The 25,589-nt window shown below is 40.2% G+C and overlaps 1 protein-coding gene across 1 annotated transcript; it reads left to right on the forward strand.

The window, feature by feature from the left end:
- The first annotated feature begins 574 nt into the window (after positions 1 to 574).
- Positions 575 to 24,234, forward strand: LOC112225843 (carbonic anhydrase-related protein 10). The gene is made up of 9 exons (XM_024389945.2): positions 575 to 988; positions 3,115 to 3,189; positions 8,618 to 8,763; positions 17,617 to 17,802; positions 18,548 to 18,643; positions 18,784 to 18,856; positions 21,053 to 21,207; positions 21,350 to 21,524; positions 22,685 to 24,234. The coding sequence occupies exons 1-9, from the start codon at positions 931 to 933 to the stop codon at positions 22,705 to 22,707; spliced, it is 987 nt and encodes a 328-aa protein (XP_024245713.1). The 5' UTR covers positions 575 to 930; the 3' UTR covers positions 22,708 to 24,234.
- The last annotated feature ends 1,355 nt before the right edge of the window (positions 24,235 to 25,589 follow it).

Consider the following 25,589-nt stretch of genomic DNA (forward strand, 5'->3'; position numbering starts at 1 on the left):
AACATTAACACGCTTGACCATGCTGCAGGTCATATAACTGTTTGTTACATGCAATATTTGCTCTGTGGACTTCACTGGACAGATGTTGCTCTCCAGTTTTGTGACGAAACTAACATATGTGTATTTGAATTTATTCCGCCACTGTGTGACTGTTGTCACTTCCTTATTGTATATCACGGTGGCATATGAACGAATAGCTTATAAAGCAAATAACGCAATTATCACAACATAGGTTGTAATATGGCTTTTGTACTGCTTTGGCATCCTCAGTGATATTACCCATGCACCGCTACTGAGTAGTTGCAAAGTACATAAAAATAAGTAAGTAGTTGCAAAGTTGCTAATTAGCTCAATCGCAAAAGCTGTCTGTGATAAGACTTGACCATGTAACCTTTGGGTTGCTAGACTCACTCATCCACCACGATCAACCAACCACTCTCCTTTCGTTTTTGCTTTAAGTAACCTAGTATCTCATGTAAGCATACCAAACATACAGTATTATACTAATTTGATTGTCCCGTACTTACGTTTATTATGTTACGTCTAGTCCACGAGACCAGTCTGTCCATGCTGAATGTCTGCCGCACGCAGTGACAAGTTGAGTCCACTCAAAGATAGCCAGTCATGTAGCTTTAGTTTGTACTCGGTCTTCAAACACTTTCAGTGGCGAAGCGAACTACGGCATCGTGTCGTAATTATAGAATTTTTTTATTTTTATGGATCACATTACGTGTTTTGAGCGGTCGTCGTTTTTGGCGGGCGTTCTTTTGACCTACCATTTTGGCAGAGCGCGCAACACTCTGAATGTGACACCTTGGATCGTTGACGGATTGGGGAAAATGCCTCGTCAAAGTTTGTCATCGTTAAGAATTCAAACTTTGCAATTAATATATTTAAGCTTTTGCAAAATTAATTTGGAATGAATGAAGAATGCATATCGTTTGGGAAATATTTTTGATTTTTCAAGCATATTTCATCTGCACATCAGGTAAGCCTTGAAGCCTGCGGTTATTAAATGGAATACATGAGATGAAGTGATGAACTTCAGGGCTTGAACAAACCCCAGAATATTGTGACACATTTAAATGTATTTGGATAAGGAAATATAGAATAGTCTTCTGTTGGTGGTACGGTTCCTACTGTAAACCGTGCAATGTAGGGCACGGGTGTTGCAGCTGTCTACCAAGAATTGTTTCAGTGTAGGTTTAAGCATGACAAGTCTTTAAAGGTCACTAAAGCAAATATTTACTCCACTTGCGCGTGAGTTGGCAACACAATTACTGTAATCGTTGATTATCTAGCCGTTCTTTTGAATGTTAGTCATAATATTATATAATAGGCTATTTGTGTTTAGGATGTTGTTTTGTCCCGCCCCTAATTTGGTACCAATGAGAGAACATTTGACAAAATCTCTTTGCGCCTGTCAAATTTGTAATGCTGAGATTAGATTCAACATTGGGCGTGTTCCACATACAGATGCTCTTTGCATGTTGCATGGATATTATTACCCACATCTTACATCACCGCAAACACATCGAATATCTTGTCTGCATCCTAGGAGGCCTCTGTCCCAAAATAAACGATGACAGAGACTCATTTGTCAATAGATGGAACTTTTCAAGTATGTTTCATTTCTGTTCTTATTTACATCTGCCAGACAGCAATAAATGGTATCTTATGTTCTTACTCTCATGACCGCTGACATGATGTTTAGTGGGAAGAACAGCTGACCGTGGGGCTTGACCCCAAGATCCAGCATTGCAGAGGTCAAGTGATGTACCACAAAACCCTGGGCCTGGGATAGAGGCAGTAGAACACTCACATTTCAGCATTCTCTCCCTTTGAGACTTGTCCATTCGCACAGAGCCCATCTGCAAACCAGCACCCTAGAAACCTCCGGAATGATCCCTTTGCTGCCTGCCATCAATATAGCAAGAGAGAGGAAAACTGACAGGGGGCACGATCCTCAAATCCTGTGTGGTGCAGAGGCAGGTGCTCTACCACCTGTACCACAACAACTTGGCCTCAGGGCAATTCATAGGATTTGGGATCTAAATTTGTTTCCCTACATTAAGTATGATATGTTATGTTATGAATGGAATAGCTATTGTACAATATCATACGAATTGGAGGACGTGTAGAATCACATGTCTTACCCGGCCATACAATATCATACAAATTGGATGATGAAATGTATAATGCATCTCGGAGGACAAATGGCGCTGCAGGTAGCCTAGTGGTTAGAGCGTTGGGCCCGTCACCAAAAGGTTGCTGGATTGAATCCCTGAGCTGACAAGATAAGAATCTGTCAGTCTGAACAAGGCAGTTAACCCACTGTTCCCCGGTATGCTGTCATTGTAAATAAGAATTTGTTCTTAACTGAATTGCCTAGTTTAAAAAAATAAGTATTAGATGTCTTGCTCTGATTACAGTCTGCTTGTTCTTCTGTTAGCATTTGTGGTAAGGACAAATGTTAGGGGAATTTACGTTGCAGGTTAGTAGAATTAGGTTGAGGTTAGGGAAAGTGTTAGCTTAAATGCTACAGTTGTCCCCGACGCAACTCGAACACACAACCTTTGGTTGCTTTATTTGAAATCTTTTTTCAGATTTTTCAGGGGGTGCTGAAGTACCCTCAGCACCCCCTGAAAAATCTGAAAAAATAATTCAAAAAAAGTTGTGTGTTCGAGTTGCGTCGGGGACAACTAATCAAAATCAAATCACATTTTCTTGGTTACATACACATGGTTAGTAGATGTTATTGTGAGTGTAGCGAAATGCTTGTGCACCCTACTTCCCTTGGTTATGGACCAACCTCTTTTCATTTCTGTATCCAGTATCCAGACCATTATTCTATTTGTACCGTAACGCAACATATCCTATTAAATGAAGGTATCCACTTGATCATTCCAAACCCTACGTCTCTTTAATATGGTCAGGCTGACCACAAAAAACAGGGCCTCAATTCAGTTTTTATCTCTAATCTCTCTCATCATCTCTTTAAAGGTAATATTAGACTTAAGAAGTGAAAGTTAATAGTGTTCTAACAAGTGAGTTGGTGATCATTTTCAGCGACATGATAGTTTCTGTGTTTTTTTGTTTTTTTTCCTACTGCAGCACAGCTAATTTCACCAAAGATTCATGACGGTTGGTGGGCGTACAAAGATGCTGTCCAAGGGAGCTTTGTTCCAGGTAATTATTTTAGATATTGAACAAACACTGACATCACATGAACTCAAAGCCTTGGTGTCCACATGGCCCACTATTAAATAAGGAGATGGTCCTATCAGTTTTCCACATTGGTTCAATGTCATCACATGTCATTTTTTTTGTTGAAATGACGTGGAAACAATGTTGATTCAACCAGCTTTTGTCCAGTGGGTTGTTTCGTAACAGAAAGCCAGACCAAACAGTCCTCTCTGTTTTGGGAAGGGAACATTTCTTGTTAACCAGGAGGATTCGCTTGTTACTAACGTTCTTGCTCTTGGGCAGTGTTATTGACATGGGCTGGCTTCTTCCTCCGCTCTCTGTCTCGGCAGCAGGAGCTTCAGGTTCACTACTGTTCTGACTGCAGGTCTTATGAAATGTTTATCACAGCCCTCTCTCCATCTTCCTCCCTCCCTGTGTTTCTTTACTCCATAATCAAGGGGAGCACAGACATACAAGTATACAGAAGAAGAATGGCAGCGCATTGAATAAAATAGAGGTCTCAGACCTTTTCAACGAGGAAGGATGGATGACCAATATAACTGTGTAGTCCAGTGTAGTCTGGTAACATTTCAATAATACAACATTAAATATAATTATACATTCGTACCATTTCTCATTTGGAAACGTTTGGAGAGCTCACAAACTGCGCAACACTTGTGATAAAGAACTTTTGGTTTATTGAATTGCACTTACCAGTTTACTGTTAGTTTTCATTTGAATGCTGACATTTTGAAGTCAGAACTTTGTATATATATATATATATTTGTAAATATCAGCGTCATCTTTGAAACCCCAGCGCTGTGTAAAAAACTCCAACACTCATTTGCACCTCTACCTGCCTGCCTCCTGCTGAATATTTGTCCTTATGACTGCTAGAAGGAGATAGGTTACAGTTTCCGCCCCAACCTGTCACTTCAATAGCACTCAATGATCTCGGAGTCTCTGCATTTAAACTTTATGTTTATTTTGGTATAGCGTGATGGGCTCATATAAGGATATGTGAAACCAGCAGAAACTGCTGCCTTAGGGCCAGCACTGTCCTCAGCTGCTCCATGTGTAACTCTGTCATTGGATTACCTTAGTTTCAACCTCTCTTCTCCTCTCCTTTAGGGCAGCAGGGCTAGGAGGAGAAATGCCTATTTATTAGCTGTGACAGATAAGCACAGCAGGTGACACAGAGGCCTTTGGAAGTCTCTTGTAGAAGGTTGTGGGATGCTCCCTGACCTTTAACCTTATGTCTCCTGCTAGTGTATCAGTGTGTGGACTCAGGGGGAGAGCCCTTTCAGCCTCTCGGCCTAGCTAGAGGGAAGCTTCCTGTCTATCACCACAGAGACCTTTACACAGGAGAGGAGACATCCACACACAGTCAACCGCAAGTGACAGTGACTCTGTGTATGTGCCTGGTGTCATATGGGTGGAAGCCAAGTTGGTGGGATGTTTTTGCTATTGTACATTCATTCACCTCAAGCCCTTTTTCATGAAAACGGGGAAACTACAGCTAGAATGTACATTTGGAGCCATCTAATTTAAGACTTAACTTTTTGAAATAGAAAGGAAATCAAATTGATCTAAACAGGCTCAAGAAGAGTGCAATTATGCCTTGGCCCATTAACTTTTTGATACAGATTTCAATTCAACTGAACCTTTTGTCAGAAACAAAGGCATCACCTTCCTTCTGTATATTCTTACAGGAGCATAACTCTGTATTATTATTTGTATGTGCTGCAGTCTTGGAAAGTAGGTCACCAAGTTAGTGATCACAGCCAGCTATCTCTCTCTCTCGCTCTCTCTCACACACACACATACACAGACGCCCTTGCAAAGACTCTGAGGGGCAAAAAAAGAAGTGCGGAAGGAAGAAACAGAATCCCTCCCACGCAAAGGGTTATGAGGGAATTTAAATGGAATGGGAAGAGGCTAGAATAGAATTATGATTACTATGCGCTCAATAATCTTCTAATGGTATTAAAAGGCCATATTCACAGGACCCGCACTTTACATTTTCGCTCTCACTCAGAGCTATAATAATGTTAAGCCCCTCTTCCTCCTTTTCCCACCCAACGACTAATGTGATGAACATACATCTGTTCTAGCATATTGCTGCTGTATTTCTACCTGCGGGTATGGCGGTCGGAGGATGAGCGGAAAGGTTTGTTATTGGAGCAACACTAGCTACACCATTGTCTTCAAAGCTAAAACATTATGTGAAGGTGCTAGATTATGGCTGACATTTAAGACTTTTAACAACCAAATCATCTATAGGTGAGCCAGCCAAGTAATTTACAGCTGTGATAAAGGAAGATGCTCAAAGGAAAGGTCAGAAAAGCAGTGGCTTATTCCTCCTTGCCGTGTCAAAGTAAGATTTGATTTGTTTGAGGGCTGAGCAAAATAACCTCCTACAGCAGATGGTGTTAAATCCTCTATGATGATAAGAGGGTCTAGACCTAGGTATATTATCCTGTCAAACTAGAAGCTTGTCAGTAACCAGGTTTACATTCAACCTTTTGAATCGGAAGAGTTGAAAATGTCATGGAAACCCATCTAACGTGTATTTTTTTATCCAGTACATGGAAATTGAACTGCAAAAGTTATTTTTATGTGCATTACGTCATCACGCACAGACTTTTATCCTCAAACAAGTCCGTTACTTGATGGAAAAATTTCTGGTAAGAAAATGTGTATGTTGTTTTTATGCAGATTTTAGAATATTCACATGAAAATCTGTCACCAACTGGATGGAAACCTAGCTAGTTGTTGTGTATTGTCAGGCTACCACGTTGGAATTGATATTGCTACCTTCCCACCAATACCCAAAACACCTGCCTGCCTTTTAAATAAATTGCTCCATGGAATTACCCCTTGGCTTACAGCATGTTTTTAAGCACTGTTTATTGAAGAACAATTCTCCCTTCATCATTACTCTCTGATTGTCTCACACTGCATAGCCTATAGTTTTCATGAGTCGGTTGTCTGAGTGTGAAAAGGTCTACTGTGTCCTAGTATCTGGCAGACAATATTGCAGTTGCAACACATTTATTTGAACTAATTGCAGTTCCATCTGTAGTTCTCCCACGTCCCAAGACATCTGCTCTCTGATGTTAACTGCATGATGGATCATCGGCTATTCCTCCACTTTAATTATATCCACAGGACCTTAGGAAGGCAATACACTGGAGTCGGGAGTGTCTGCACAGTCCAGCAGGTTCAATAGATTGCAAACTGTCCCAATTTTGTCTTCTTTGTTTACGCTGCTTGGAAATTGTGAAATGTAATCCCTACGATCTGAGGGGAGGATTTCCCTGGTCATTTTGATATAAAATCAGAGTGAATTTTGTGAATTGTGATTGCTGTGAATTGGCCAGTCCTCAGTCCTAGTGGTCTCTCCAGACCCATTGACATTTATGTTCTCATTTTAGTTTGTTCTCTGTAACGTTATGTTTATATCCTGACTATTTTGCTCTGGAAAAAAACCTCTAGACTTCAATTAGCTGCATATCCCAACACGTGTTGTGAAGTCTCCCTAGAGGTAGTTGTACTGTAGGGTCTGGTTTTCAGCTCTTGGCTGGGACGTACTGCATTGCACCTGCTGCATGCACCTGCTACCTGATCCAATAATATACCTGTACTGGAATAGAGATCATGAGCACTAGGCAGCATGGGTAAAGGGGGTGAGAGTTCACACGTGAGGGTTTAGACATACTTGTACTTTTCTAGCTGAGTTTTCTAATGGAAATTGTTGTCTTTCCTGCTCAGCCTCAGTAATGTCTAGGAGCACCTCTAAGCACCTTTCTGCTAAAACAATAATGTTTGTTTGAATCTGCCCTATGAAGCATCCTTAACAATGAATGCCTCATCCTTTCTTTAGATGTTTGTATCGCTCTTGCTCCACCAAACCAACAAGCAATGAAAGTGATTAACAATTTAATACAACAGTTAGATTGCCATGAGTTGAGTGTAGTGCTATCTTATATTTCCTTTGAGCATGGTTCTCAGTTTGACATATCCTCTCTTTTCTCCGACTGTTGTGCTCACCAAATGTCACTGAGTGGGATTACAACACAGTTACATCACTGTTTTAGGACACAAAGGCTTTTATATATGTCACATGACCTAATTTTTGGGCAAAAGTAACAATTGTTGCCAACATACTGCCTTCGAAACTATCAACAACAGTGTACATTTTTCCCTGGATCAATTGTTAAAACAATGATAGTTTAGTTAAAAATGCCTAGGCTTCATTTTGTGATAATTTTACTAAACTTTTTTTTTTTAACACTATTGAACCATCTACACGTGCAGCTACAACTGGTAAACAATTAGTTGACATTCAGAAATTCCAACATCATTCCAGATCCTCATCTACTGTATTTCATTATCATGCATTAAGAGTAGTTTGGCCAAGATCAGCTTGTAATATAGGTCACTGATCAGCTTAAGGTGGCTAATTCATTGCTTATTTGCTAGTTTAAGCTGATTCACTAGCAGATTCACTAGCTGATTCTTTAGCTGATTCTTAATTATGAAATTGACTCCTAGTCATGATTTCCTCTTATTGTAGAAATATCTATAGGGGGTTGTGGCGCTGATCTGATAGTCCTTAACCACCATTGGGCTTTGCCCAGAAGGCATGCCCCTTGCCCATTAATTAAGCAATGAATAGTACTGGTTGTCCCAGGAGTCTCCGTCCAGCAGTCCAGATGAGTATCAGCCTCTAATCCCTGTGCTAAGGGAGAGAGTGTAAAAGTCCTGAACCCTCATCTGTTTCACAGCTGGGCGGCCTTCTCCACTCAAGCCGACCCACGTGATGTAATCACAGCTGGGTGACGTCACGCGTGTCAGAAAGGAGTACTGATGGCACTCTTGAGGCCTGCCACATCTGTCACAGCGGCCCTGCTCCTGTGCCACTGCCAGGCTCTGAGCCCTACTAAGAGGAGAGGATGGGTTCTCCCCAGTCCCTTCTGTCATGTGCAAGTAACGAGGGAGGGATAACTAAGATTATTTCAGCTGATCTTAAATCAGATTCTGGAAGCATTTAAACTGATTCTAATATAGAGGGATTCTATCTAAATCCATAGTAGTATCTACATACATACATACATAATCAACTTTGGCATTACTCACATGCCCTTCTCTCAAAATAGCTTTTCCTAGGACTGTACAATCATAATATGGAATGTTGTGCTGATGGCATACTCCATACTCTAACTGCTGCTGTTTCGGTTACAGTAAGGCAAGGACTTTAAAGGGATATCTTTACTTCGTTTCATTACTCAGTGTTTCCTCCTCGGTGGTTCCTGTCAAAGTTTTTTTAGTCCAAGTTTATAGTTTAAGAACTTACTCATCTCACACATCAACGTGATATTAGACATCCACATGATAAAGGAAATTGAACTGTGCTTGTTGTCCACAGTACCATCCTTCTGGGGGCTAGTGAATTCCGCCTGGAACCTGTGTGCCATGGGAAAGAGGCAGTCGCCGGTCAACGTCGAGACCAGTCACATGATCTTTGACCCCTTCCTCACCCCTCTACGTCTCAACACAGGCGGACGCAGCAAGGTAAGGAGATTGTGGAAAGCCTGATCTTGAACTCACTGATGACTCTTGAGCTTGTAGATCTGAAGGGCATCAGGTCTAAAACTTCAGGAGACGTTGATCATCTGCAGGCTATTATTGGATTCCAGTTGTGTGTGTTCATATTATATTTATAATGTGTAATGAGGACTAGTATGCTCAGCCATCATCAAAACAAGGTGTTCTGTTTACAGAATAAACATTTATGAATTTATAGTATGAAGTAATGTCAGATTTCTACTCAGAATTCTTTAGACTACACAGACAGGGTCAATTTTCTAAATGCCTCTAGCAACACCCCCGCTATCTAGCCCCATGGCTCTCCTTTAGTTGTACATCATGCTCTGCTTTCACAGTTGCCTTCTGAATCTCTCCCATCCCGATCCCATCAAATGACCCATATAGCAGATAGTATTTATTGTAGGATTTCACTAACATTATCAAAGGGTGTTGGCAGGATGCCCCAAGCTCAAGCTGGGGACAAGGGGGCATGACCATCGTTCACCACAGGGCATAAAGTCCACTAGGGAATAGGGGAAATTACTAATCATGTAAAATGAGAATGACAACAGAATTACACGCAGTACTGTAGTTCAAATGGGGACAAATGAACTATTACCGAGCCTATTTGATGCAATTACATTTTATTTATGTATCTTTTGGTTCTTTGCAGTGTTGTGTAAGAATGAAAATTGACTTACTGTAAGGTATGTATGTGGTGGCCATTTTTCAGAGGACAAAACCCTTTGATTAAGACAGTCCACCCCCCTCCCCCAACATTTGATTCCCATGAATAGTACTCTCATTTAGTTTGAATCAGAAAACTACCACAAGGAGCCAGGGAGGATTGGCAAAGAACAGTACATGTAAGAGAGGGTTAAATTCTCTTTGTAAGTCTTGTTTTATGATTAATGCAAGTGTGCATCTGCTGAGCGAGAGCGCTGAGAGCTGGGCCATCTGTGCTGGCGTGTGTCTGTGGGAGGACTGTGGGAGAGGGGATACATGAAGTTAGCCAGGATGTTTTTACATTCGCCACAGCTCGTCTACTCGATATTCCCAGATATATGTCCATCAACAGATGGACATGTTTACTCTCCCAGTTAACTGCCTCTTTTCCTGCAGCTATTTATTGAGATGTATACACTATTTTAGTTTTAAATATTGTCATGTGCCATTTACACACTACATACAGCACCACACACAAACAAACTCAGCTCACACACAAATAGAGCACATGTTATTCCTGATTAACATTGAGCTTGGATTTACAGCTTGATGAAAGGCGGTTGCTTGAAAAAGGTGTAAATGAATTTCCATCTTGTTATTAAGCACTTGGGATGTTAGACCTCGTGGAGGAGTCTCACTTCAGATGGAGACGGATGCTCAGGTGGAGGGGATGCTGAGATTCTGAGGAACCTGTTTTGTAAAGGCATTTAACTGTTAGAGAAAGTGTGAAATAGACTTGTTGTGGTCAAAGATCAAACGATAAGATGCAGTTGCTGCACTCCAAAAACTGCACTTTTACGGAAGTGTATTTGTTCACTTCACTTGAATATTAGGGAAATATTTTCAACTTGTATGCTCAGGCAGAGACTGAATAGCAATTTGCATTTTTAGATACTTGATTAAGACAATTAATCCGAAGAAGCGATTTAGTGTGGCAATCTTTGTCATGAAAAAAGACAACATGAAACTGTGGTGATAAGCCTTTGCTTGATATATGGTTCTGTTCACAGCATCTTTGAATTGACTTCAATGTGTTGACATTTAGTAATAATTTGGATGCTGCGACAGTCAATAGCAGGACATTAGTCATTTCCTATCTCACTTGCTCCCATGATGTCCACAAAGCCATACTCACTCACACACACTGTCACCAAATTCACTCATGAAGACGTAGTTTCTCATTAACTTACCCTAGTAAAGCTCAAACAGTTGCTCATAGAAAACATTTAGTAGGCAACAAGTTGGCATTTTGCAAAGCACCCATGAGGAAAACTGTCAGTCGGGAAATGTTGGTCCTTTGAAAATATTGGTGCAATTATACAGCATAACCTATTTCATGTAATGTAATCCAGCGCTAGAATATCCTTCTTTTTTTGTTTATCCAGAAAACAGCCGGCTATTAACATGAGACAAGTTTGAGATAAGATAAAAGTGACCTTAGTTCCTTTCGAAGGTTGAAGCACTTCAATGTCCTCAGTCTGTCACAGCTTCAATTATGTTCAAATCCCAGACTTTGAATCGTCAAGGAAGGGAGGGTGTACAAAGTGGCTTAGGAGTGACAGAGACTAAAGGATAGGTAAGGTGGGTGAGATAAGTGTTGGGTCAAATAACAGGAGGATTCATCATTCTGACAGGCTTCACATGGAGTGTCACCACTTAAAGACATGCTCCTTTGGTGACTCATTCCTTCATTGCGGTGCCTTTTGGACCTTTTTGTATTCTACCAGTTTGACTTTCAGAAAAACATATTGGTCAAGCTCAGGCACTTTTTATTTTTTTTGGTGCATTTTCCAACCTGTTAGATGCATAATCCTAACAGGGTGGAACCTAACAGGGTGGACATTTGGAGCCTAAATTACCCATAGCTCTGTGAGTGAGCATTTAAATGTACAATAAAGTATATCATATCGTAATGGTGAACACTTGAACAGGATTAAATCAAATTATAATAAATACAATAATCATGGAAGAAAGTTATTGAGAGAGAATTGAACTAGGACTATAAAATAATGAACAAATATAAAAATTATACAAAGGTACTGAGAATCCTTTTAACAAAGATGTTTAGGGGTTGTCTGAGGTCCACACAACATTCAAACAGACACCATGAACAGGGAATTTAGAAAACACACTTTATTGGCAGCGATGTTTTAGCATATGTTGTCTTTAATGTTGCAAAATGATGGTTAACCAGCCAAAAGGGGAGCTACTGGTGCGCTTCTCATGCATGATTTTGTGAGGATTTCTGTGTACCTGTTTCGCGTGTTGTAAACTTACTGTGTTGGCGGAGCAAGTAACATGTTTTCCGTTATTTTATGGCTTATATTTCTCCTGGAAGTTGATGAATAACACCCGGGGACACGGCAAAAACGCCTACATCCACACTAAAAAAAGTGTTCAAATGGCATTTCCTTTCAATATCCAAATGTTTGTGTTTTTAAGGTAAAGGATACCTGACCTTATATTTCAAGTCTTTTGGAATCCACATTTTAAACTAAATAAGAAGTGATTTTTCCTGGGGACAGAAAATGCACCGCATAGTAGGAATCATTTTTTAAACCTACATCTTTGGGCTGGATGTGTCAATATGTAGTTCATAAACCCATAATCTATGAGGAGAATTACCGTCTTACCTTAATTATCCACAAAATCCATAGTTAAAAGCAACTGTTTTTCTGGAAGCTGTGTTTCACCATTTTCCCTACATTTGCCCCCTAGGCAATTTGAGTTCAACCAATTAGCTTCAGCCCCTCGTCATATGAGTGATAGCTAGCAAGATGCACTTGATGCCACACAGCAGAGGTAGAGCAAGAGCAATGACGTGGTGCACATATCTGCAGTACATCATTTTCGGGGTCCTCTTTTGCCTCGTGAGTGCTACTTTCAGAACTACTGGCTAAACAGTATACAACAGTACTGAGAATCCCTTTAACAAAGATGTTCAGGGGTTGTCTGAGGTCCACACAACATTCAGACACCATGAACCGGGAATTTAGAAAACACACTTTATTGGCAGAGATGTTTTAGCATATGTTGTCTTTAATGTTGCAAAATGATGGTTAACCAGCCAAAAGGGGAGCTACTGGTGCGCTTCTCGTGTATGATTTTGTGAGGATTTCTGTGTACCTGTTTTGAATAATGTAACCTTACTGTGTTGGCAGAACAAATAACATGCCTCCTGTTGCTTTACCACCCCAACTGCATTGAACTGCCAGGAACAGGAAGTGTTTCTGTCAACGTGTGTTTACTGGAGATTCTCTCTGCTGCTCGTATTTAGCCCGAGACAAAATTCTCTCCATTATACAACTATTGTGGATCAGAAAAATCCCAACTTTGAAACAGAGCCAGTAGACGTCCCTCGTTGCATAGAATGAGTTTCCCCACAGAGAGGAGCTCACTTCAGAGTGTAAAGGCCACAGTTAGAGGGCGGCAGGTAGCCTAGCGGTGAAGAGTGTTGGGCCAGTAACCGAAAGGTCACTGGTTAGAATCCCCGAGCCGACTAGGTGAAAAATCTGTAACTGTGCCCTTGAGCAAGGCACTTACCCCTAATTGCTCCTGTAAGTTGCTCTGGATAAGAGCATCTGCTAAATGGTGTAAATGTAAAATGTGTATTTTTCAGGCAGAGACAATAGAGGGCCTCCAGGGAACTGAGAGAAAACTGATGGGGGATTTAATAATCTAATCAAAGCTAGTCTAACTTCTCTTCTCAAAACATGGTGGAAAACCAAAACTAGCTCCCGTTCCCACTGTTTTGAGGGCAGTCACTGCAATTGACTTTTCATTGATATAATAATGGGAGATTCTTGCGTTCTGCATAAGAGTGAGGTATGACATGTACAGTGCCTTCAGTAAGTATTCACACCCCTTGACCTTTTCCACATTTTGTTCTGTTACAGCCTGAATTTAAAATGGTTTATGTTTAGATTTGTATGTCACTGGCCTACACAAAATACCCCATAATGTCAAAGTGGAATTATGTTTTTAGACATTTTTACAAATTAATTTTAAAAAGAAACGCTAAAATGTCTTGAGTCAATGAGTATTCAACCCCTTTGTTATGGCTAGCCTAAATAAGTTCAGGAGTTACAATTGGCTTAACAAGTCACATAATAAGTTGCATGGACTCACTCAATGGGAAATAAGTGTTTAACTGTATATTTGAATGGCTACTTCATCTCTGTACCCCACACATACAATTATCTCCAAGGTCCCTCAGTTGAGCAGTGAATTTCAAACACAGATTCAACCACAAAGATCAGGGAGGTTTTCTTTGTCAATGATCAACACAATATACTCTGTCAAAGTAGAAGAAAAATGTGTAACATTTGTAAAAAAGAAAAAAAAGAAAAGAAAGAAATCCTATAGTGTCTGGTGGAAATCAGACTGAACCAGGTTTTCCTCTAGGATTTTGCCTGTGCTTAGCTCCATTCCGTTCATTTTTTATCCTGAAAAACTCCCCAGTCCTTAACGATTACAAGCATACCCATAATATGATGCAGCCATCACTATGCTTGAACATATGGAGAATGGTACTCAGTAATGTGTTGTGTTAGATTTACCCCAAACATAACACTTTGTATTCAGGACAAACAATTGCTTTGCGGTATTATTTTAGTGCCTTGTTGCAAACAGGATGCATGTTTTGGAATATTTTTATTCTGTACAGGCTTCCTTCTTTTCACTCTGTCAATTAGGTTAGTATGGTGGATTAACCTCTCTAGGGTATGTGGTAGCGTCCCACCTGGCCAACATCCAGTGAGATTGCAGAGCGCCAAATTCAAATACAGAAATACTCATTATAATAATTCAGGAAAGATACAACTATTTTACATAGGTTTAAAGATTAACTTCTTGTGAATCAAACCACGGTGTCCGATTTTAAAAATGCTTTACAGCGAAAGCATACCTTACGATTATTTGAGAACATAGCCCAGCAGACAAATCATTACAAACAGTACCCAGCCAAGTAGAAGAGTTACACAAGTCAGAAATAGAGATAAAATTAATCACTTACCTTTGATGATCTTCATATGGTTGCACTCAGAAGACATTCATGTACTCAATAAATGTTCCTTTTGTTCGATAAAGTCTCTTTATATCCAAAAACCTCCGTTTTGTTTGCACGTTTTCTTCAGTAATCCACGCAGTCACAACAGGCAATCAAAAAATCAAAATAGTATCCGTAAAGTTCGTAGAAACATTTCAAACGATGTTCATGATCAATCCTCAGGTTGTTTTTAGCCTAAATAATCGATAATATTTCAACCAGACAATAATGTCGTCAATATAAAAGGTAAACAAGAAAGGCACTCTTTCGGTCGCGCGCATGAAAAACCTCTGTGACACGGGAGGGTCCACTCATTCAGACTGCTCTTACTCCCTCATTTTTCAGAATACAAGCCTGAAACAATTTCTAAAGACTGTTGACATCTAGTGGAAGGCATAGGAACTGCAATTTGAGTTCTAAGTCTATGGATACTGTAATGGCATTGAATAGAAAACTACAACAACAAAAACATTCCTACTTCCTGAATGGATTTTTTTCTCAGGTTTTCGCCTGCCAAATCAGTTCTGTTATACTCACAGACACTATTTTAACAGTTTTGGAAACTTTAGAGTGTTTTCTATCCAAATCTACCAATTATATGCATATCCTATCTTCTGGGCCTGAGTAGAAGGCAGTTTAATTTGGGCACGCTTTTTATACAAAATTCCAAATGCTGCCCCCTACCCTGGAGAAGTTAACTACAATGTTTTGGATCCATCCTTAGTTTTCTCTTGTCACAGGGATTAAACTCTGTAACTGTTTTAAAGTCACCATTGGCCTCATGGTGAAATCCCTGAGCAGTTTCCTTCCTCTCCGGCAACTGAGTTAGGAAGGACTCTTGCATCTTTGTAGAGACTGGGTATATTGATACACCATCCAAAGTGTAATTAATAACTTCAGCGTGCTCAAAGGGGTATTCAATGTCTGCTTTTTTATTTTTTTACCCATTTACCAATAGGTGCCCTTCTTCCTTGACAAAAAAAGGACAATTAAATCCATTTGAATCCCACTTAGTAACACAACAAAATGTGGAAAGTCAAGGGGTGTGAATACTTTCCTGAGCCTGAGGGACAGTCCACTGTACAGCAGAGGGGAATAGTTTAACCTAACCTGATACAAAATAAATTTCAAATTAAAATCAAATGTCCCCAAAATGTAAGCCCTCAATATTTGGACTCAATTCACTGAAGCAGAACAGCAATTAGTCCCAAGCCTTTTTACCTCAATGAAGCGTGGGGGGATTTTTGCTCATGGTAAGCAGCTTTTATGCTCTGTTTGGGAATGCTTAAAGTGGACAGCAAAATCGGTAAATCCGTCAACAGGAGTGTTGTGTCAGCTCCTCCTCTAGCATGACTTTATGTCCAAATACATACATCAAGGTAGCTAGAGCATTGTGTGCGTTGTCATAATCAATGATCATTGTGAATCTGAATAGAATTAAGGCTCATCTGCAGAATTTCTGACTGTTAGGTAGACATAGTCTGTGGTGTCAATGAGACAGCACAGAATGGAGAGCATTTGAAAGATGCTAATCTCAATAAATTGAAGTTATGCTAAGAGATTTCATTTGGTTTGATTGAGTGACCACGTGACCATACCCGGCCAGTATAAAAGCACTGATTTAGAGTATAGTCGGTTGCTACACAAGATGAATACAGTAACTGAAAAACTTTAAACATCTGCTGCTATAAAAAAATCATTACCCTGTGAAAAAATGTAATATAACCCAAATCTGTCTGAAAAAATATAATATAATATATATATATATATATATATATATATATATATATATATATATATATATATATATATATATATATACACAGTACCAGTCAAAAATGTGGACACACTTACTCATTCAAGGTACTCATTCTGTACCTTAAATGCACTGTTAAGTGGGTACTCTAAATGTTCTTATTATATCTTTGTCTATCAGATTTGAATGCACCACTGTTATCAGAAGGATTTTGAAGGCTGTTTGGTGAACCGTAGGTGGATTTAGTGAAAACATATTTTTATGACAAAGCAAGCTAGCTACATTATCACATCCCAAAGGGCCTCATCACATTTGTTTGCTTACTAGCCAGTAGAGATTATATCATCCCCAAAACAGAACCTACAACTCCGAACCCATATTGCCGTCTTCTCATGCACAAAGTATTGGCCCCAGTACCAGCTCAGTGCCAGCTCAGTGCCTGCTGAGTGCTTCTTTTGCCTAGTGATTAGAATAGGTGTCAGTGGAAGATTTGGTATAATACATAACACTGTTGAGGAATTGAATTAATTTTCAGCTCTCACTATTTTGCTCATTTGATTACATGCATAATGCACTAAGAGGGAGTAGACCCTGTTTAAAGGGCTATAAAAACAAAACATGTCAAGTGAAATATATTGCTTTTCTTACTTCATTTAACCATCGGCAGTATTTGTTGTATATATTTTTCAGTATTCCTTTGTCTCTGAATAAATTAACTAAGTGGATCACCCTATGATGAATGACTCCATCAAGATCTACACGGGCATAACACTGAACTCCCTCCATTCACTGTTTCTCCTTACCTCTCTCTCATTTCATTATAAGTCTTGATGTTATCCTAGTTTTATATGAACGAATGGAAGAAAGATTTGAAGGTCTTCCTTTACCTGTTGGGCATTTCAATGTGTCACTTCAAACAATGTGAGAGTTGGTTTCTCAGTTTATTATTCATTTCACCTGCTTCCTTAATAATGATTTGGAAGATGATTTAACATTTTAATCCACTTTTTAAAAACCTAATTTAATGCAGGCCAACAGCCAATCCCAAAGGATTATTCTGTGATTATGAGCCTGAAGAATATTATAATTTTACATTGCAGTAATGGGAAAGTGCAATTTATTTTTCTACCCATAATGGAAATGATAAAGAATTACACTGAACAAAAAGAGATACTGTGGTGAGACCGTTCATCCAGCTCCATTACCTCATGTTTCAGCATGATAATGCACAGCCCCATGTTGCAAGGATCTGTACACAATTCCTGGAAGCACACATCCACCACACCTCACTTGACTCCTCTCTGTGCAGATGGGAGGCACCATGTACAACACAGGGCGCCACGTGTCGCTGCGGCCAGACAAGGCTCACCTGGTGAACATCTCCGGTGGGCCTCTGGGTTACAGTCACCGGCTGGAGGAGATCCGCCTGCACTTCGGCAGCGAGGAAGGCCAGGGCTCGGAGCACCTGCTCAATGGACAGTCCTTCCCTGCAGAGGTGAGAGGGAACGAGCCAATGAGCCGAGAGGGATTATCTTTATCTTTGTTGTGTCTATAAACAATCCAATCCACTGAAAGTTGCTTTCATTAGACTAAGAGCTCAATTCAATCAAACTTGCATTACAGTTAAGGCTTCACTGCTTTACACAGCCCTACCAAGGCTGGTTTGTGTGGAAGATTTCCTCAAACAATGGATAATGATAAAATATGCTGGACTACCTCGATCACTCAGTCCACTAATCACATGTACAGGGCCTTTGAAGGGTGGGGTAGGAGAGCATCAGCAATCTGCACCCTAACAATGTAATTGAAGGCAGGATCGACAAGTGGCAGTGGGTTTTTTCAGTGGAGGAGGGCGATATTATAATGACAAAGTAAAAGCAGTAAACTTATCGGGTACCAAACTGAGTTTGTCTGTCTCGATTTAAATTAGATTTGGCAAACACTTTCCAGTCACTATTTTTAAGTGAGGAAGATATGTTGCCAAAAGTAAGCGGCTGCCCAGATAATTAGAGCTGAATCCCGTTCTAAATTGGAACTCTACTGAGCAGACAAGTGTCAAAGTAAAACATTCCTGGATTTCTTGAGTTTATCTTCGAGTGAGGGTTGGATGGGTAAAATTAGTTTAATCTGACATAATGCTTTCATGTGCAAGACAAATTAACCTTTCTATCTCACATGGTCTAACACCAGGAAATGAAGGACTCACTGTTTGTTTTGTCTTTATCTCGCCTCACTTACAGGTGCAACTTATACACTACAACCAGGAACTCTATGCCAACTACAGTGAGGCAGCCAAGAGCCCCAATGGCGTAGCTATTGTGTCCATATTTATAAAGGTCAGTTTGTGCTTGATGCAGACAATCTCCTTCTCTGTGGTGTTCTATTGTAGCGACAGTGGTCTTTATATTCAGAATCCCATGGGACTGTGCTGCGGATGCTGAATATTTTATGTTCCTTTACATCTCATCCCTCTCAGATATCCGAGTCTCCAAATGTATTCCTGAATCGCATGCTGAACAGAGACACCATCACGAGAATAACATACAAACGTAAGCACCCTCAGGCATTTAAGATTTGTGGGTTTATGCACACACATTGTCAAATCTACAGTAGTCACAGATAGAATAGTAGTCAGTTCCATTTCTGGATCCGTCATAAAAAATTATATCTCGAAACTGAATTAATTTGGCTAATTGGAAGGTTGCCAGAGATGGACTTAATCAGAGATTGAGTGAAATTCATTCTAACTTCTGAATTAATCAGCTACATTACCAATGTGATCCTCCTGGTTCAATAGATAAGATGTGTAACAATAGAAACCGCCCCCAACCCTGAGAGATGCTTGAGTCATCTCCTGTTTCTAACCGACAGAAATAACTCTGTGGCACTTTCAGAATGTCGGCATTCCTTTAAAGACAACAATTATGTAACATTGCTATAGTTAGTATTAACAGATTCTACCCAAACTCTTTTCTTTCAGATTTATGCTCTTCATTAAGTCTGGTTAATTTAATTTTCTGTCCTTTTTCATTAATTAAATTAAATTAAACGAATTACATTAAATAAATCACTATTCATCCTTTTATTTGTATCCCATTACTATAATAATTGGATGTAAAACTGTATTACAAGTCCCAGCTGACTGGGGAGGTACTATCATTCGTCAAAACAGATGCAGTCACCCCCTTACTGAAGACACCCAACCTTGACCTCTTATCCAACTACAGGCCCATCTCCAACCTCTTCCAATCAAAAGTATTGGAAAAGGGGATTGCAAACCAGCTTCAATCCCATCCGTCTTCCAATTAACTGAACAAGTTTTTCCAGTGAGGTTTCCAGTCCTTGCACAGCACCGAAACAGCTATGGTGAAAGTTACCAATAACCTACTGATGCCTGCAGAATCTGGATTACCTAGCCTCCCCACTTCTCTTAGATCTCAGTGCTCTTTTGACACTGCTGATCCCAACATCCTCCTGCGGCATCACAGAGAGCACACTGCAGTCTCTGGAACTGCTCTGAACTGGTTCTCCTCTTACCTCTCCAATAGGAAGTAATACATCCCGATTGGAGAGTCCAGATCGGTGGAGGCTACGGTCACATGCGGTGTCCCACAGGGGTCTGTTTTACGTCCTATTCTGTTTCTAATCTACATGCTCCCTCTCAGCCAAATCCTCAGAATCTGTAACATCAACTTCCACTGCTGCGCTGACGATACCCAAGTATATATTTACATCAATCCGGACACCATCTCAGGCCTAGCAAAACTTGGCAGCTGCCTAGATGACATCAGGGCATGGATGAAAAAGAACTTCCTCCAGCTGAACAGCAGCGAGACTGAGGCTATGCTTATTGGGACACACAAGCAGGTCACCAATGCTGGAAACATCTGCCCTACTAGTGACGGTCAAGTCATCCATCTGTCCTCTGTCATCTCTAACCTGGAAGTTAAGTTTGATCCTTCTCTGTCCTTTGATGCCCATATAAAACATATCTGCAAAACATAATTTTTCCATCTACGAAACATTGCCCAGCCAGATGCAGAGAAACCCGTCCACGCCTTCATCTTCTCCCAGATCGACTATGGCAATGCTCTGTTCCGGGGCCTTTCAACCAAATCACTTCAGAGGCTACAACTTCTCCAGAAGAGTCCTGCCAGGACCAAGAAGTCGGCCCACATCACCCCCATCCTTGCTGAACTCCACTGGGTACCGGTCAACTATAAGATTGACTTTAAAATCCTCCTCCTAGTGTTTAAAGCCTCGAATGGATTGAGTCCCACCTACATCAACAATATAATTTATATCAATGAGCCACCTCGCACTCTCCACTCCAGCAACTCACCACTGCTTCAAGTCCCCAAGACACGTCTCCTTACTATGGGGGACCGAGCCTTCTGCTCCTTTGCCCCTCGCCTATGGAATACTCTCCCTGACCATTTGAGAGCCGCTCCATCAATCAGAGCTTTTAAAACGGGTCTTTAAACACATTTCTACAGACTGTCTTTCATATAGACCTAATCTGGAAAGTCCTTTTAGCAACTACCCTACTATTGCTATTTCCTGCCTTGATTTTTATTGTAATTTTTATTTTATTATCATTACTTTTTGCCTCAGCTTTGCGATAACACTGTAATGAAAAGTGCCATACAAATGAAATGTGTTATTATTATTCTGTAATACAGTGTAGAAAGTGTTGAGGATGGTACAGTATGAATCTGATTACCTCTGTTTTGGTCCACCTCCAGATGACGCATTCTTACTCATGGGGCTCAACATAGCAGATCTATATCCAGACACTACACGTTTTATAACATACGAGGGCTCCATGACTATCCCGCCCTGCTTCGAGACAGCCACCTGGATCCTCATGAACAAACCTGTGTACGTCACGCAGATGCAGGTAACTCACCCTCGATCATGGACTCAATAATAACAGTAACTCATGTTAGCCAGAAGTTACTTGATAATTGGCCATATTTGAGACTGTAGATTCTTTACCATAAACCTTATCTGTCCAACTTTCTCTCACGCCGCCTCTTTAGATGCATTCTCTGCGACTGCTAAGTCAGAATGAGCCATATAAGATATTCCTCAGTATGAGTGACAACACGCGGCCCGCCCAGCCTCTCCTACAACGCTGTATCCGCACCAACATCAACTTCAGCAAGCAGGGCCGGGACTGCCCCAACAACCGTGCCCTGAGGCCCCAGTATCGAGGTGTGTCTGAACGCATTTGTTTAGGATCTTTATTCAATCAACACGGTTACTTGAGACTTTCCGGTAAAATTAAGGTATAGGTAAAAACAGACTGTGAGAAAGAAGTTTGTCATTGTAATATAAACTGCACATACTGTATTCTGAAACCGGTTTGTGTTTTTAGAAATTCAATATTTACACTCAGTGACCAGTTTATTAGGTACACCACCCCATTCACAAAAAATGGTTCGCTCCTACAGACAGTGGCATCGAGGTATTCAGTTGATGTTCGATTAAACATTAGAATGGGCAAAACCAGTGACCTAAGCGATGGTATGATCGTTGGTACCAGGTGCGTCGGTTCCAGTATCTCAGAAACATCCGGCCTCCTGGGCTTTTCACACATGATAGTGTCTAGGGTTTACTGAGAATGGTGCGACAAACAAAAAACATCCAGTCAGCTGCAGTCCTGTGGGCGAAAATAGCTTGTTGATGAGAGGTCGAAGGATAATGGCAAGAATCGTGCAAGCTAACAGGCTGGCTAACAAGCTAACAGGCTGGCTAACAAGCTAACAGGCTGGCCACAAATAAGTAAATAACATTGCAGTACAACAGTCGTGTGCAGAAAGGCATTGCAGCAGACAACCACACCGGGTTCCACTCCTATCAGCTAAAAACAAGAAGAAATGTCTCCAGTGGGCACGCCATCACCAACACTGGACAATTGAGGAGTGGAAAAACATTGCCTGGTCCAACAAATCACAGTTCCTGTTGTGTCATGCTGATGGCAGAGTCAGGCTTTGGTGTAAGCAGCATGAGTCCATGGCACCATCCTGCCTGGTGTCAACGATACAGATTGGTGGCGGTGGTGTATGGCGTATGGTGTGGGGAAGGTTTTCCTGGCACACATTAGGTCCCTTGATACCAATTGAGTGACGTTTACATGCCTTGAGGAATTCAGGCTGTTCTGGAGGCAAAGGGGGGTCCGACCCGGTACCACATGGGTGTACCTAATAAACTATGTTTTCTCAGTCTTCTATAGTTCTGAGATGTCTATAGAGAAATGCCTCGTCCTTCAAAATGAATAGTTTCTTTGTAGGTTCTATGTCTCAAGCATTGCCTTTTTGTTTCCAGTTCAAGCAGTTCATGCTAACCTCCACATCTCTTTGTTCTCTTTCCAGTAAACCAGTGGCTTCTGAAGTAGGAAAAATATGAACATGCTGTACAATACAACAGGATGAAAACTAAATATTGGATCCTGATTCTCAAGACTTTATTTGAATGTGGAAATACTACATTATCAGAAGAGAGGCTGTTTTTTGAATATGTTTGAGATTGCGAAGAAAGACAAGGAAAGATTGAAAAGTGTAACTTTTAAGGCTGCACAAATGTAATTCTTTTATAGAGCTTATGGAAATGGGCTGTATGGAAATTCAGCAGGCTCCGCCATTTACTGACCTCTGCAGTGGAGATAACGAGGACCTCTTTTATGACATCATCACCAACATCAGATTCACTTGAGCACCCACAGATCCCAAAGGACCAACACTTCTTGAAATGAGCTAACTGTAATCACAGATACAACCATAACGTGTTTTGATACCAACAGCATTCCATCAGATCTAACAACAAGCTAAGAATCTGAATATGATAAGAGGGTGCTTCTGGTGATGAAAGCTTCTACATAACCATGTCACAAGCAAAAGGTGTACTGAATAAATGTCACAAATGCAGAAACATTTCCTGACCATGTGACCTAACCAGGAAAAACTCTGGACCCCAGAAAACACCAGGGCATGAGATGTTCCTGTTCAGGCCACATAGTCAGGAAACACTCCTAGCCATAGACTTGGTAGATCCAGTATTTTATACTGTATTTACTAAACTTTTCTAGCCATTTTGGGCCATTTGCCTTTTCTCTGTTTAATTGTTTACAATTTCATTCACTCTGTTTATTTAAATGATAGCAGCCCAATTAACATGTTTCAGAGAATGATCTAAGATAAAATAACACTTTACATAAGGCCTATATAGTATATGCTGTTTAAGAATTGTATATTGTCTAGCACTGAATAGAGCATGGGACGTGATTTGTCTGCAAATTCTTTAAGCAGTCACAAGGCATTCCTTATCAATTATTTATCCTCATTTTCGATTCAGAGCTGTGTATGGCGTTACAGGCAATGTGGGTTTGTGTGTGTGTGTGCGCGCATGTGTACATGACTGTATGTGTGTGTGTGTGTGTGCATTCTCTCCTGGGAATTGTATTTCTCATTAAATAGGGTAAATCTCCTCGTTTTGTGGCAACGAAACAAATACAATTGTAATTGTCACGTGTCAAATACAACAACAGGTCTAGAGTGATATGCTTACTAACAATCTCTTTCCCACCGATGCAGAGTAAAACAAGAAGATAAAAACACAAGAGAAATAACACACAAGAATGAAGCTAAATACAGGAAGTACCAATATACCATATCAATGTGCAAGGGTACGAGGTAGTTGAGGTAAGTATACACAGTGCCTTCAGAAAATATTCACACCCCTTGACAAAATAGGATTTATATGAATTGAATTGTAATTTTTTGGAAACGATCTAAACAAAATCGTCTTATGTCAAAATGGAAGATTTTTATTTTTATGTTTAATTAAATGGAAAATAAAACACAAAGTATTCAACCCCTTGAGTCAATACATGTTAGAATCACCTTTGGCAGCGATTACAGCTGTGAGTCATTCTGGGTAAGTCTCTAAGAGCTTTACACACCTGGATTGTACAATATTTGCCCTTTATTCTTTTTACAATTCTTCAAGCTCTGGTTATTGGTCTTTGCTAGACAGCCATTTTCAAGTCTTGCCATAGATTATTTTGCCAATTTAAGTCAACTTTAACTAGGACACTCAGGAACATTCCATGTTGTCTTGGTAAGCAACTCCAGTGTATAATTGGCCTAGTGTTTAGGTTATTGTATGGCTAAAAGGTGAATTTGTCTCCCAGTGTCTGTTGGAAAGTTTAGCTCTATTCCGTTTATTTTAATTTTAAAAACTCCTTAATCCTTGCCAATGACAGCCATACCCTCAACATGATGCAGCCAACATCATGCTTGAAAATACGGAGATTGTTAGTCAGTGATGCTTTGTATTCAGGACAAAAAGATCATTTATTTGCCACATTTTCTTTGCATTATTACTTTAGTGCCTTATTGCAAACAGGATGCATGTTGTGGAATATGTGTATTCTGTACAGGCTTCCTTCTTTTCACTCTGTCATTTAGGGTAGCATTGAGAAGTAACTACAATATTGTTGATACATCCTCAGTTTTCTCCTATCACAGCCATTAAACTCTGTTTTAAAATCCCCATTGGCCTCATGGTGAATTCCCTGAGCGGTTTCCTTCCTCTCCGGAAACTGAGTTGGGAAGGACGGCAGTATCTTTGTAGTGACTGGGTGTATTAATACACTATCAAAAGTGTAATTAATAACTTCACCATGCTCAAAGGGATATTCAATGTCTGCTTTTTTTTCTTCCCCCATTTACCAATAGGTGCCCTTCTTTGTGAGGTATTGGAAAACCTACATGATCTTTGTGGTTGAATCTGTGCTTGAAATTCACTGCTTGACTGGGGCATGCAGATAATTGTATGTGTGGGTTACAGAGATGAAGTAGTCATTTCAAAAATCATGTTAAACACTATTATAGCACACCGAGTCCATGCGACTTATTATGTGTCATGTTAAGCACATTTGTACTCCTGAACTTATTTAGGCTAGCCATAATTTTTCTTCATTTGTAAAAATATATAAAATCATAATTCCACTTTGACATAATGGGGTATTGTGTGTATATCAGGGGGTGTGAATAATTTGTGAATGCACTGTACATGTAGGCAGGGTTAAAGTCACTAGGCATCAGGATAGATAATAATAAAAGTTTAAAAAAACAAAGTAGCAGCAGTGTATATGATGAGTGTACACTCTTAGAAAAAGGGGTTACGAAGGGGTTATTTGTGGAGGGATAGGTTTCTACCAAGAACCGTTCTGATCTAAAGAACCCTATTTGGAAGAAAAGGGTTATTTTGTAAGGC

Source organism: Oncorhynchus tshawytscha, linkage group LG27 (genome assembly GCF_018296145.1).
Source record: "Oncorhynchus tshawytscha isolate Ot180627B linkage group LG27, Otsh_v2.0, whole genome shotgun sequence".
Classification (NCBI taxonomy): domain Eukaryota; kingdom Metazoa; phylum Chordata; class Actinopteri; order Salmoniformes; family Salmonidae; genus Oncorhynchus; species Oncorhynchus tshawytscha.